The sequence below is a fragment of the Felis catus genome, chromosome B3, assembly GCF_018350175.1.
Source record: "Felis catus isolate Fca126 chromosome B3, F.catus_Fca126_mat1.0, whole genome shotgun sequence".
NCBI classification, from domain to species: Eukaryota; Metazoa; Chordata; class Mammalia; order Carnivora; family Felidae; genus Felis; species Felis catus.
The window spans coordinates 80,804,556-80,818,203 of NC_058373.1; the positions used below are offsets into that span (position 1 = coordinate 80,804,556).

At 36.5% G+C, this 13,648-nt stretch overlaps 1 protein-coding gene across 6 annotated transcripts in view; it reads right to left on the reverse strand.

The window, feature by feature from the left end:
* HECTD1 (HECT domain E3 ubiquitin protein ligase 1) overlaps positions 1–13,648 on the reverse strand; it is a 91,811-nt gene that overhangs the window by 42,694 nt on the left and 35,469 nt on the right. For all 6 annotated transcript variants that reach the window (XM_023255626.2, XM_023255630.2, XM_023255628.2 and 3 more), the window contains exons 11-15: positions 10,066–10,204; positions 9,706–9,876; positions 4,387–4,609; positions 3,588–3,851; positions 3,413–3,489 (exon numbers count right to left, since the gene is read on the reverse strand). In XM_023255626.2, coding sequence (XP_023111394.1) covers positions 3,413–3,489; positions 3,588–3,851; positions 4,387–4,609; positions 9,706–9,876; positions 10,066–10,204 — 874 coding nt within the window. The remainder of the gene's footprint in view (positions 1–3,412; positions 3,490–3,587; positions 3,852–4,386; positions 4,610–9,705; positions 9,877–10,065; positions 10,205–13,648) is intronic.

Sequence of the window (13,648 nt, forward strand, 5' to 3'; positions counted from 1 at the left end):
CATTTTGTGGTGTATTTTAGGTTTAATTTTTTTCCATTTATAGTATTCACACAAAATATATATGACACTTTTATTTGCATACTTAATCATAAGGAAGAATGACTATTATCGGTTTGGGCACTAGTTATCTCTCATTTAAGTTAATGTTATCTGAAAGAACCCATTTGTGTCCCAGGCTTGGGTCTGATAAAATTCAGTACATAAGAGCCTTTAAAAATATTTGCTTAGGGGCGAATATCAGTGTCTCAGTCGGTTAGGTGTCTGACTTTGGCTCAGGTCGTATTCTCATAGTTTGTGAATTCAAGCCCCATATTGGGCTCCACATTGACAGTGCAGAGCCTGCTGCGGATTCTCTCTGTTTCCCACTAGCTCTCTGCCCTCCCCCACTTGCATGCTCTCTCTCTCTCAAAAAATTAGTAAAACTTAAAAAAACTGCTTAAATAATGTAAATTTAGGACTTATGTAATTTCATTAAAATCACAAACTAACCTAGCATAACTCTAATGTGATTGAAAAAACTTCACTCCTGAAATGAATATTACTTTTTCATTCTATTTTGGTGTGCCTTTCAGAATTAAAAGGAAAATAAGTTCTGACTAGTAGACAAAATTTAAGAAACTACTCTTTTATAAAACAGTATTAACAAATAAAAATGAAGATTAAAATAGTTAAAATTATTTTTACCTAAAATCAGTTGATACGTACTTTCATACCAAAAGAATAGCCATATGGTCAATGAGGCTATTCCTTGATTTACTACTAATACTACGGATTTCAAGAAACTGAGTCAAAATTACTTATTTTTCAAGAAAATGAAAACAGGACTCAGACTGTGTTCTTGATTTACTTTTCTTCTGTAGTGTGAAATTTCAGTACCCTGTGAGTCTAGATTTGGTTGGATAATGTAACCCATAAGGAATTGCAAGAAATTCCTGAGACAGCTCAGTGGTAGCTTTACAAAAACTTACAGTTGAGGGGCACCTGCGTGGCTCAGTCAGATAAGTGTCAGACTCTTGATTTTGACTCAGGTCATGATCTCACTGTTTGCGAGATCAAGTCCCAAGTTAGGCTCTGCGCTCACAGCATGGAGCCTGCTTGGGCTTCTTTCTCTTTCTCTCTCTCACTGCTCCTCCCCAACTCATGTTGTCTGTCTCTCTGTTTCTCTCTCAAAATAAATAAACTTTAAAAAAATTATAGTTGATCCTCATTATTTGAGAATTCTATTTTTGTGAATTCAACTACTCACTAAAATGTGTTTGTAATCCCCAATTCAATACTCGCAGTGCACAGTCACTTGTGGGCATACACAGTGCAGCAAAAACTCGGGAGCTGCCTTACGTGCATGTTGTTAGGTGAGGTAAACAAGGTAATCTCTACCTGTAAACAAATGTCATACTTGCTTAAGCCCTCATACTATAAACAAGTATCTTTTCCACAGTCTATTTTGGGCATGTTTTTCACATTTTTGTGGTTTTGTTGACTTCACTGTTTAAAATGGCCACCAAATATAGTGCCTGAAGTACTGTCCACTGTTCCTAAGCACCAGGCACAACATGTGCCTTATGGAGAAAATATGTGTGTTAGGTAAGCTTCATTCAGGCATGACGGTGCTACTCAACACATGTTCCGTGTTAACAAATCAATAAGACACGGGGGCACCTGGGTGGCTCAGTCGGTTAAGCGTCTGACTTCGGCTCAAGTTACAATCTCACAGTTCACGAGTTCAGGCCCCATGACGGGCTCTGTGCTGAGAGCTCAGAGCCTAGAGCCTGGAGCCTGCTTTGGATTCTGTGTCTCCCTCTCTCTCTGCCCCTCCTCCACTCATGCTCTGTCTCTCTCTCTCAAAAATGAATAAACATAAAAAAAAAATTTTTTAATACACTTATGGTGTCTTTGAACAGAAAGACACATAAAAAACAAGGTTATGTATGCATCAGTTACAAAAATGTGACCTCATAGGAACCTGACCCTGTATCTCCCCAAAGAGCAATGGTTCAGTATTCACAGAAACTTTAGTTAACACAACTACCATGAATAATGAAAATGGACTGCATTTAGTTGAAACTCCTTTTAGCATCTAATTGCTATCTACAATTGAGTAATTTCTTCCTCAACTGTCCTTAAGATACCCTGAATTAGAAAAAATTTCTGGGATGCCTGGGTGGCTTAATTGGTTGAGTGCCTGACTCTTGATTTCGGCTCAGATCATGATCCCAGGGTTGTGGGATCGAGCCCCACATCAAGCTCTGCACTAAGCATTAAGCCTGCTTAGGATTCTTTCTCTCTTTCTCCTTCTGCCCCTCTTCTCAGCTTGTAGTCCTTCTCTCTCAAACAAACAAACAAACAAACAAACAACAAAAAAAAACCAACACATATTTAATGGATAGAATTTAAAAATTAGTACTGTGATTTTGAAAGTGGAGTCAGTAAACATTTGCTCCTGTATCTTTTTGAAAGAATTATTTCAGAGGTGCCTGGGTGGCTCAGTTGGTTGAGCATATGACTTTGGCTTGGGTCATGATCTCACAGCCCATGGGCTCGAGCCCCACATCAGGCACTGTGCTGACAGCTCAGAGCCTGGAGCCTGCTTCAGATTTTGTGTCTCCCTCTCTCTCTGCCTCTCCCCCTCTCCCTCCCTCACTCCCTCCCTCCCTCTCTCTCAAAAATAAATAAAAACATTAACAAAAAAAGAATGATTTCATATAAGATGGGCCATTAAACTAGGCATCAAAATATGTGAATCTAGAAACAGGCATTCAAGTTGCTTTATCATAAAGCTAATAATTTTATCAGGATTGGAAAATATTAGTGATGTATTTTCAATTCCACTGTATTACTAAAAACATTACTATCAATAATAATTAAAGCATGAGTTCAGGGGAGCATGGTTGGCTCAGTCAGTTAGGTATCTGACTTCAGCTCAGGGCATGATCGTGCAGTTTGTGAGTTCGAGCCCCATATGAGCTCTGTGCTGACCACTCAGAGCCTGGAGCCTGCTTTGGATTCTGTGTCTCCCTCTCTGCCTCTTCCCTGCTTGTGCACTTGTGCGCTCTCGCTCTCTCTCTCTCTCTCTCTCTCTCTCTCTCAGAAATAATAAATAAACTTAAAAAAAAAAACACGAGTTCAAAGTTTTTGTGAGACATTAGTCAAATCATTTAAATTTTATTGTTTACTAATTTTCACTGTTTCAATTTTGGTGTTTAGCATGTGTATAAAAATCATAAGCAAATGTATATGTATTGTGGAAAATAAAACGATAAGCACAGAAAAAGAAAAACTGAAAGTATGTTAGATTAGGGTAACTTATGTTATACGGTTCAAGGTTTTTAAATGCTTACAATATACCAATGAAACCTTACCATTTCAGTATAAAAAAAAACAAAAGAAAGAAAAAGAAAATCTCACAGTATACCTTTTGCTTTGTTTTTTCTAATTTAGATTTCAGTTTTCTGCCTCTTTTGCCAGTCCAACCAGTCACAAATTCTGAACCTTAGGAAAAAAAAAGGACATTGCAAAGAATTTATTTTAATGCAATGTAACACACTCATTTATTCTTATAAATATTTTATATTTCCTACGTAACTTACCCAGAGAAGTTTCTGCAGTAAATGAATGTTTGGTTCCTCTATTAGATTCAAATACAAAACCAGGTAAATCTTCTTTCAATATTGTTGCTTGCTGACCATCTGAGTTATGAATAGCAATTTCTCCTTCTTTTAAACATGTTAGTGACCAATTCCCTACAGTGAGTTTAGTAGGTCCTGGTGCTGACAGTATAGGTTGACTTGAAGTAGATGGCTTTACTTGGCCTCGAGCTCTTTGTAATTTCTCTAAGAATTCACTTCTGCTTTCTATAAAAACAAAATAATTATTTTAAAACCTCATTCTTTTCAAATGATCCTTTTTTTATAAAAAAGGAAACTACCAATGAGAATATCAATTTTATGTAAAGAAGTGCATTAGCAGAGTTTTGTTCTGTAGTGTATTCTCAGTCATTAGATGTATTTAGGTTCAGGCATAAAAGCAATCTTATAGTTAAAAATTTTTGAAGTATAAGGCTTTTGGAAAAAGATACAACTAGAGACAGCATCACACACACATATACAATTCATCATTACATGATATGACGTGGCTTCACCTAAAGGATTAGAGGTATTAAAAGTAGACGCAACGCTACTGCTTGTCTCAAACCAAAAAAAAAAAAAAAAAAAAGGCATTTCTTAAATGCTTTCATGGTACAATAGTTTTTCTTTGTTGATATTAAAGAAACTGGCCATATGATCATCAATGATCATGTTTCTATGACAATGCTAGCAAAAATATTAGAAAAACAAATCATCAAAATTACAGAAATTTGTAAAAAATTTTAATTGAAACAAACATTACCTGAACTATCCGATCCACCTTCAGGACTACCACTTGAATACATGGTGGCAAGTTTCCCGTCCAAGATAAATCTGAACCATCCATTACTGCCGTTAGATAATTCCAAGGCTGCTGCATCGCTCCATATATATAAGCAGTCCCTTCCCCTAATGATTGACCAGTCTCTCCAATGATACGGTTTACCCTGCTGCAATTCTTTAGCATCTTCCTGTGGTTCATCTTCCTAAATGTGTAAAATTATTCAATGAAACAAAATAGTATCTCTTCAAAATATTCGCAAGTATTTTTTAAATATGTCCATGTATCAAATTTAGAATTAAAATATGCTGAATTTGGGGTGCCTGGGTGACTCCGTCATTTGAACATCCAACTGTTAGTTTAGATGCACGTCATGATCTCACGGTTCAAGGGTTTGAGTGCTGCATCGGACTCCACGATGACATCATAGAGCCTGCTTGGGATTCTCTCTCCCTCTCTTTCTTTGTCCCCCCCCCACCACCCTCAAAATAAATAAACATAAAATACATTATGTGTGTGTGTGTATATTAAAATATGCTGAACATAATATTTAGTTGCCTCTAGTTTAATATGTATTCTGATTCACTGAGTTACCTATAACTAAATCTTGTAAGTCCTAAAAATGTTAAGAAACTCACGTAAATAATGACCTAAGTTATAACATTTCCAGCTGCAGTAGTACAGAAAGCCAATGGATTAGGTCTACACACAACTAGCTAATTATCTAGGACCCTGGCAAACTCACCACATCTCTGGGCCTGATCATTAAAAAAAAAAAAAAACCAAAAAAAAACATAAAAAGGAATGTTTTTACTGGATCAATGGTATCCAATCCTAGAGGTGCACCTGAATCATCATAGATGCTTTTTAGGAATAAAGTTAAGATTCCACCCTTAGCAGAGTGAATTAAATATACTGGATCATTTGTATGATCATAAAAAGATTTTAGAGCATGTTTAAAACAAAGAACAATTTGTAAACACTGTTTTCCTACCCTGGCATCCTAAAAATTTTTATTCTGTTGATAACATGTAATATAGAGAATATTCATCATAAACATATATGAACTTGGCATGTGTGTGCATGCATGGGTGTATGGGTAAAGCACTTTTAAACTTCATAGAAACTTATTATACCTAAATATGTTTTTTACATTTTTCCCCTGAAATAGTTTGTAACACTAAAATATTATAAAATGTGGATTATAAATTTCTCTAAACATCAGTACTTGTGCTCTAAGCCATGCAGGTTAACAAGGTCCATTCTTGTTTACCCTACTGTAAACAACTAAAAACTAGACAAAATATATGAAAAAGTGATTTTCAAACACTGGACAATATGCAACACAGGACCATGATCCCCCAGAAAATAGAAACAAACAAGGTAATTTCCTTAGGCCCAGACACAAATTTCTTGCTAAGGTGTTAAGAAGAGGGAACAAAGAATCCAGCACTATGAGTTGAGGAAATGGAGATCTGTGTTTGAAGAGGCTAAAAGCAAACAGAATATGTAGAGGATGAGTTCAGGATTAGGGAGCCAAGCAAAAAAGACATCTAGAAATCCTCAAAGTGATCAGCATGTCTCTAGCAAATATTCTGCAAAGTGATCAGCATGTCTCTAGCAAATACTAAACCACTCATTTCTAGGGGGATACTCCATAACGTTGGGCAAAGAACGGAAAACTGTAAGCTGAATAATTAATTCCCAGAGATCATACAAGGTGGTCAGAAAGTTGCATTCTAAATCCTGAACAATTTCCAAATTTGATAAAAACTCTAAGCCCACAAAGAAATTTAAACAATCCTGAGCAGGTATGAACACTCACATGTACACACATACACAAACACATCAAGCACAGCAAAGGACAGCAAAGTCAAATTGCTAAAAATCAGTGATAATATCATAAGAACAGCCAGATGTTGTGAGAAAAGATTTATGTTATATAACAAGGAACTAAGACAAGAAATGGAGCAAATTTCTCAATGGAGACTATGCACATCAGGTGATAAGGGAACATCTCTCAAAGTGCCTGAAAAACAATTAGCCAAAAGTCCTTGTGGGCATTGAAAATGTCCATCAAAAATGAAGGCCAGGGGTACCTGGGTGGCTCAGGTAGCTCACTGTCCAACTCTTGATTTCGGCTCAGGTAATGATCTCAAGTTTCATGAGTTCGGGGCCTCACACTGAGCTCTGTGCTTGCAGTGTGGTCTGCTTAAGATTCTCTCTCTCCCTCTCTCCCTGCCCCTCCCCTGATTGCTCTCTCTCAAAAACTAAATTAGAAAAAAAAAAAAAAAAAAAAAAAAAAAGAAGGCCAAATAAAAATGTTTTCAGGGGCGCGTGAGTGGCTCAGTTAAGCATCTGACTCTTGATTTCAGCTCATGATCTCACAGTAGTAAGATCAAACCCCAAGACCTGCTCAAGCTGGGCGTGGAGACTATTTAAGATTCTCTCTCCCTCTTCCTCTGCCCCTCTTACACTCATGCTCTCTCTCAAAAAAACTTTCTTCAGACAAATAAAATTTGAGGGAATTTTCTGGGTTGTCTTTTCATTTTCTAAACAATGTACCTTGAAGAAAAGAAATTGAATTATGATAAAGTAAAACTTACTAATTTTTTTTATTCTTTTATAATATAACTTTTTTTTTTTTTTTAATTTTTAAGTAATCTCCACACCCAAGGTGTGCCGTGAATTCACAACCCTGAGATCAAGAGTCAGATGCTTTTTCAACTGACCCAGCCAGGGGCCCCTACAGTATAATCTTTTAACATCCTATTTAAGAAGTGACTGCCAAGCTCAAAGTCAGTAAGAGTTTCTTCCTTTTCCTCTAAAAGTTTTATGATTTTAGCCTGTACATTTCAGTCTATGACTTTTTTTTCTGTCAATTTTTTACGTGGTACCCATGGTAAGGGTCAAACTTTCGTTTTTGTGTTTGTACGTATCCACTTATTCAAGCATCACTTGTTGAAAAGATCATCTTTTCTTCATTGAACTGCCTTAGCACTTTGGTTGAAAATCAACTGACCAGGTATGTGTGGGCCATTAACCTATTCCCCCCACCCCGCTGCTAACCTACCTTTTACAGTTAAAACTTGAAATCTGCTGGTAGATGTCCTTCAACTTATTCCTTTTCAATGTTGCTTTGGCTATTCTAGGTCCCTAGAATTCTCATATGTTAGAATTTTCTTGTTAATTTCCACAAAAAGCTGGGCATCTATAACCTTTTTTATAAGTTTTTATTGAAATTCCAGTTAACGAACAATGTAATATTAGTTTCAAGTGTACAATACAATGATTTAACATTTTCATACATTACCCTGCGCTCATCATAAGTGTACTCCTTAATCCCCATCACCTATTTCACCCAGCCCCCATCCCTCTCCCCTCTAGTCACTATCAGTTTGTTCTCTACAGTTAAGAGTCTGTTTTTTAGTTTGTGTCTTTCTCCATTTCACCCACTCTTTGCTAGTTTGCTTTCTTTCTTAAATTCCACACAAGTGAAATCATATGGTATTTGTAACCTATTTCTTGGATAAAAGAATTCTGGGGGGATCACCTAATATCACCTCATTTTTTTAAGTTTCTTTATTTATTTTGAGAGCGAGAGAGAGAGAGCACCCAAGCATATGTGTGAGTGGGGCAGGGGCAGAGAGAGAGGGAGAGAGAGAATCCTAAGCAGGCACCAGGCTGTCAGTGCAGAGACTAATGTGAGGCATGTACCCACAATCCATGAGATCATGACCTAAGGCTGAAATCAAGAGTCAGACGCTTAACCTACTGGGCCACCCAGGCGCCCCCAGGTATCACCTCTTATTTTGTTTTGTTGTTAAATCCCTCAGGTTCCTCAAGTAATTATCACTCACCCTCTCAGGATTCTACAATAAAAACCTATACTCTACCATTCTCTCAAAAATATTACCTCTCTGTCACTAATATATAGGAAGCATTCACTACATGTTAGGTCTCAGTGCTGGAATCTGTAGAGACAGATAAGGCATATTTTAAATTTGCAATCTAAGGCAAGATTATCAATGGATACTGAAATTCACAGGTATGGAGCACCAGGGTGACTCAGTCAGTTAAGCGTATGACTTTGGCTCAAGTCATGATCTCACCGTTTGTGAGTTCAAGCCCCACATGGGGCTCTTGGCTGTCAGCACAGAGCCAGCTTTGGATCCTCTGTCTCCCTTGTCTCTCTGCCCCTCCCCTGCTTGCATGCTGTCTGCACATGCCTGCTCTCTCTCTCTCAAAAATAAACTTAAAAAGAAAGAAAGAAAGAAAGAAAGAAAGAAAGAAAGAAAGAAAGAAAGAAAGAAAGGAAGGAAGGAAGGAAGGAAGGAAGGAAGGAAGGAAGGAAGAAACTCATGGGTATACGTTTAATGAGTAACCATAGATTTACAGTCTCCCTATAAATAAATTACTTATTAATTACAAAAGGAAAAAGAGTAACTCTGTGATAGAGAAACCAGACAGAGACAAACAACCAAGTGATCCAAGTAACATCATCAGCAAAAAAGCAGACACTGTGTGCCTCTAAGAGAAGGCACATTATACATTGAGAAAAACATAACATCCCCTCTGTGGTTTCTCTGCTTAAAACACATAACCTGAATCTAACCACATAGAATCACAAACGCAAAGTAAGGGTCACTGTCCAGATTAACTGGACTGTCCTCTTCACAAATGCCAAGGCTATGAAAGAAAAAGAAAGGCTGGGTTCTTAGGAACATGATAACTAAATGTAATACATGCTCCTAGATTCGATTCTAGACCGGGGGAAAACTGCTATTAAGGACAACAGCAAATTTGAATATGGTCTTTGAATTAAATATAGTTTTATATAATATTAAATTTGCTGATTTTGATAACTATACCAGGATTATACAAGAGAACGTCCTGGTTTTTTTGGTGAAGTTTTAGGGTGTTAAAAGAGGCACTATGTATCCATGCCCAGTGTAGGATTCAAACTCAAAACTCTGAGATCAACAGCCTCATGTTCTACCAACTAAGCCAGCCAGGTGCCCCTCAAATATTTCTTAAATGTACACATACACAAACACACACGCACGCACACACACATAGTGTCTATGCAAAGTTAATAGGGCAAAACGTCAATAATTAGTAAATTTATAAAGAACACTCCAATACTCACAATTTTTTTGTAAGTTTTAAATTTTATCAATAAGTTTTTTAAAGTACCACTACTTCACACTGCCATTATTTTGCCAAAAGCCATCATAAATTAGAACTAGATTTCCTCAAAGATACCCTATTCCAGATAACCCTGCAATTAAGATCACTCACTTTTTCTGGTTTTGATTCCTCTTCATTCTCATCATCAGAGGAAGGACCTGCCAAAGTTGACACTTTGCTAATTACACCAAGTCTGGCTAGCTGATCCAAAAAAATATCACCACCTTTATCCACCAAATCCCTTATGATCTGCAATGCCAGCAAGTGACCATCATCATCATCCTGGGAGGAAAAAAAAAGAAAATTATGGGAAAATGATAAAAGTAAGTTTAGTTGCCTGAAGTAGACAAATGCAGTTGTTTCTCAGACAAAACAATTTACTGAACTTAAAACAAAAATTAAATTATCTTACTGACCATTGTCTAAAGGAAATTAAAGGTACATGAGTCTCAAAAAAGATAAAAAGCTCACCTCCTGATCAAGGACGGTTGCAGTGATTTCCACTAGTACTGTAGGCAAATTGTGACCAACATCAGAATCGCAAACTTCTTTTAAGAGTGCTTCAGAGCAAAAATGAATCATTTTTCGAATGAGAGCAAGACTTGCCTTCCTTAAAAAATAAAAAAAAAAAAAAAAAAGTTTTTAGGAAGCCAGGGTAAGAAGCTAAAATAAAATAAAATGCAACTATACATTAACGAAACTAAAATATCCAATGGTAAGTTTTATACATTCTGCTAAAAAGTACACTTTAATAAAAGTATATAGGGGCGCCTGGGTGGCTCAGCCAGTTAAGCGTCTGACTTCAGCTCGGGTCATGATCTTACGGTTCGTAAGTTTGAGCCCTGCATCAGGCTCTGTGCTGACAGCTCAGAGCCTGGAGCCTGCTTCGGATTCTGTGTCTCCCTCTCTCTCTGCCCCTCCCTCCCTCTCACTCACTCTCTCTCTCAAATAAATAAACATTAAAAAAAATTCTTTAAAGTATACAAAAAAGGGGCGCCTGGGTGGCTCAGTCAGTTGAGCGTCCAACTTCGGCTCTGGTCATGATCTCTCGGTTCATGAGTTTGGGCCCCGCATCAGGCTCTGTGCTGACAGCTCAGAGCCTGGAGCCTGCTTCCGATTCTGTGTCTCCCTCTCTCTCTGCCCCTCCCTCCCTCTCACTCACTCTCTCTCTCTCTCTCTCTCTCTCAAATAAATAAACATTAAAAAAAATTCTTTAAAGTATACAGAAAAGGGGCGCCTGGGTGGCTCAGTCAGTTGAGTGTCCAACTTCGGCTCTGGTCATGATCTCTCGGTTCATGAGTTTGGGCCCCGCATCAGGCTCTGTGCTGACAGCTCAGAGCCTGGAGCCTGCTTCCGATTCTGTGTCTCCCTCTCTCTCTGTCCCTCCCCCACACACGCTCTGTCTCTCTCTGCTTCTCAAAAATAAATAAAACTAATTAAAAAAAATTTTTTTAATAAAAAAAGTATACAAAAAATAATATTAGCACTAGTTTATGTGCACTTTTTTAGGCAATTTCACAAATTTTCTGTTAATACAGTAAACTCATTACAACTGAAATTATCTTTAAACTTTCTTAAATGTGCTATTCTATTTTATATTTAACAGCATGGCTATTAACATGTCATGGTAATTTTAGAAAATCAAGTAAAGAATAAGTTGTAAGTATCTTAAAATTCCCTATAAACGAAAACACAAGGCTCTAACTTAAAATATCTGGTAATTTATATGGAAATCAATTCTCAAATTAAGCATTTTTGTCCTCTGTCAAATTTAAACTCATGGTCACTATAGTTATGCCTCATATAAATGAAATTAAGAGATTCAAGTAATCCCATGTCCCTAAATATTCCAACTGTTAACAATTCAGCATGCTTCCTTTTCCTTCTCATCCACTGCTTTCCTCAGAACATAGATACTCCATAAAATCACACAAACTAATCTCAAGGAACCTGTTCTTTTAAAATAAAATAAATATATATCCACACACTTTTAAATTATAATAGACTAAAAGGAGACTGATCTATTACAGAAAAGACAAAAGTTCATCTGACACATATTTTCTAAGCATAGAACAAAATCCTAGGCACCAAGCTGTAGATATCATTAATTCTGGGGTAACCTGCACAGGAAAGGATGGAGGGACAAAATTGCTACTAAAGTCCATGAAAGCATGTACACAGCTGTATTTCTATAGCATGATGTGCATCCTTACTCTCTCTGGCTGCAATTCCTAAGACCAAACATTCTTCAACTAAAAAAAGTATTTTATTACAAATTCATGTACATTACAGAAAATGGCAGGTCAATGAAGGGCAAATTGCCCTAATAGGATTAGTTCTTTCCAGTTTTTGTTAATGGTTATTTATATTTGGTTGTAAAATAAAAATATTTATATATTGTCTATCTGTCACTATCGCACTAAGCCATTATAAGCAGAAACTCTTTTACATATTTTAAAGACACTACACTTCATTTAATCCCTACAACAAACCCTATGAGGTGGGTTTTATTAGCTCAGTTTTACAAATGAATAAGTGAAACAAAGAAAGGTAGGCAAGTCTACTAAGGTCACAGGGCTAATACATACAGAACCTAAACTCAAACTCTTCTGTTAACTAATACACTATAAATAGTATTCAGAACCTAAAATTTTCCTAACGCTATTATATAAATTATGACCATTTAGCTTGCAAGGCTTTTCTATTATAAAGTGCCCTATTATTGTGGAAAGTTTTATTTCTTCATTGGAAGGATTCTTGGATCTAAAGGTCTAAAAACTTTCTTATGCACTGAATGTGTATCAGTACTGAATCCATACTTGGCAAACTGATTTTTAAAAAGGCTATTAAGCAACAACATGTACAGACCTTGAGGGTATTATACTAAATGAAAAAAGCCAGAGAATGACAAACAATGAATGGTATCACACATGTGGAATCCAAAAAAAAAAAAAAAAAAAAGGGTCAACTCACAGAGATGACAGAGTAGAAAAGTGGTTGCCAGGGACTGAGAGTGAGGAAACTAAGATGAATGAGGTGTGAGGATCTAATGTAAAACATGATGACTATAGGTAATAACACCATGCTACGTAACTGAAATTTGCTGAGAGCAGAACTTAAACATTCTCACACACACACAAAAAGATAAACATGTGATGTGATGGATGTATTAGTTAACAAGATGTGAATCCCTTCACAAGGTATACATATGTCAAATCACCAAGACATATATGCTTTAAAAATCCTATGATTTTATGCCAATTATACCTCCATAATTATACCTAATATTTTTCTGTCAATTTCTTGAACACTTTGCTATGTCTTCAGCTCATTTAGTTAAAGAGGCTCTTACGTTTTTACCAAAAACCTCTATGTGTGCTTTGTATAAAAAACAAAACAACAAAACAGTATCCCTTGGTCACAGTTGCTAACAAGTATTTATTTGGATTATGAGTTTATATTGCTGGCACTTTTTTGGCTCTGGGTAATATTGTTTCTCATATGTAGCTTTTTTTGATAGACTAAATTTGAATAACAATCTAAATAAATTTAACATGATAGCACTAACACAAACAAGCTTTGAAAGTCATTCTTCCTATCAAATTCTGATAAACATTCAAGAATATTTTTTTCCATAGTTTTTTTAAAAATTTGTTTTAAATTCACCTAGAATTTGGTTAGATATACAGTGTATAGAACTAACCTGATTTTTTTTTAAATCAAAACACAAAAAAGACATTCTTTTATTTTTTTAAGTTTATTTATTTAGGGCAGGGGGAGAGAGAATGCATACGACTAAGCAGGGGAGGAGCAAAGGAGAGAGAAAATCTTAAGGAGGCTCCACATTCAGTGAGGAGCCTAATGTGGGGCTCAATCCCATGACCCTGGGATCATAACCTGAGCTGAAATCAAGAGTCAGTTGCTCAACCAAGTGAGCCACCCAGACGCCCCACAAAGTAGACATTCTAATGCCATTTAATAACCCTCCCTTCTCTCAAATGATCTATGAAATCTCCATTATAACACATCCAATTCTTATATATTATTGGCTCAA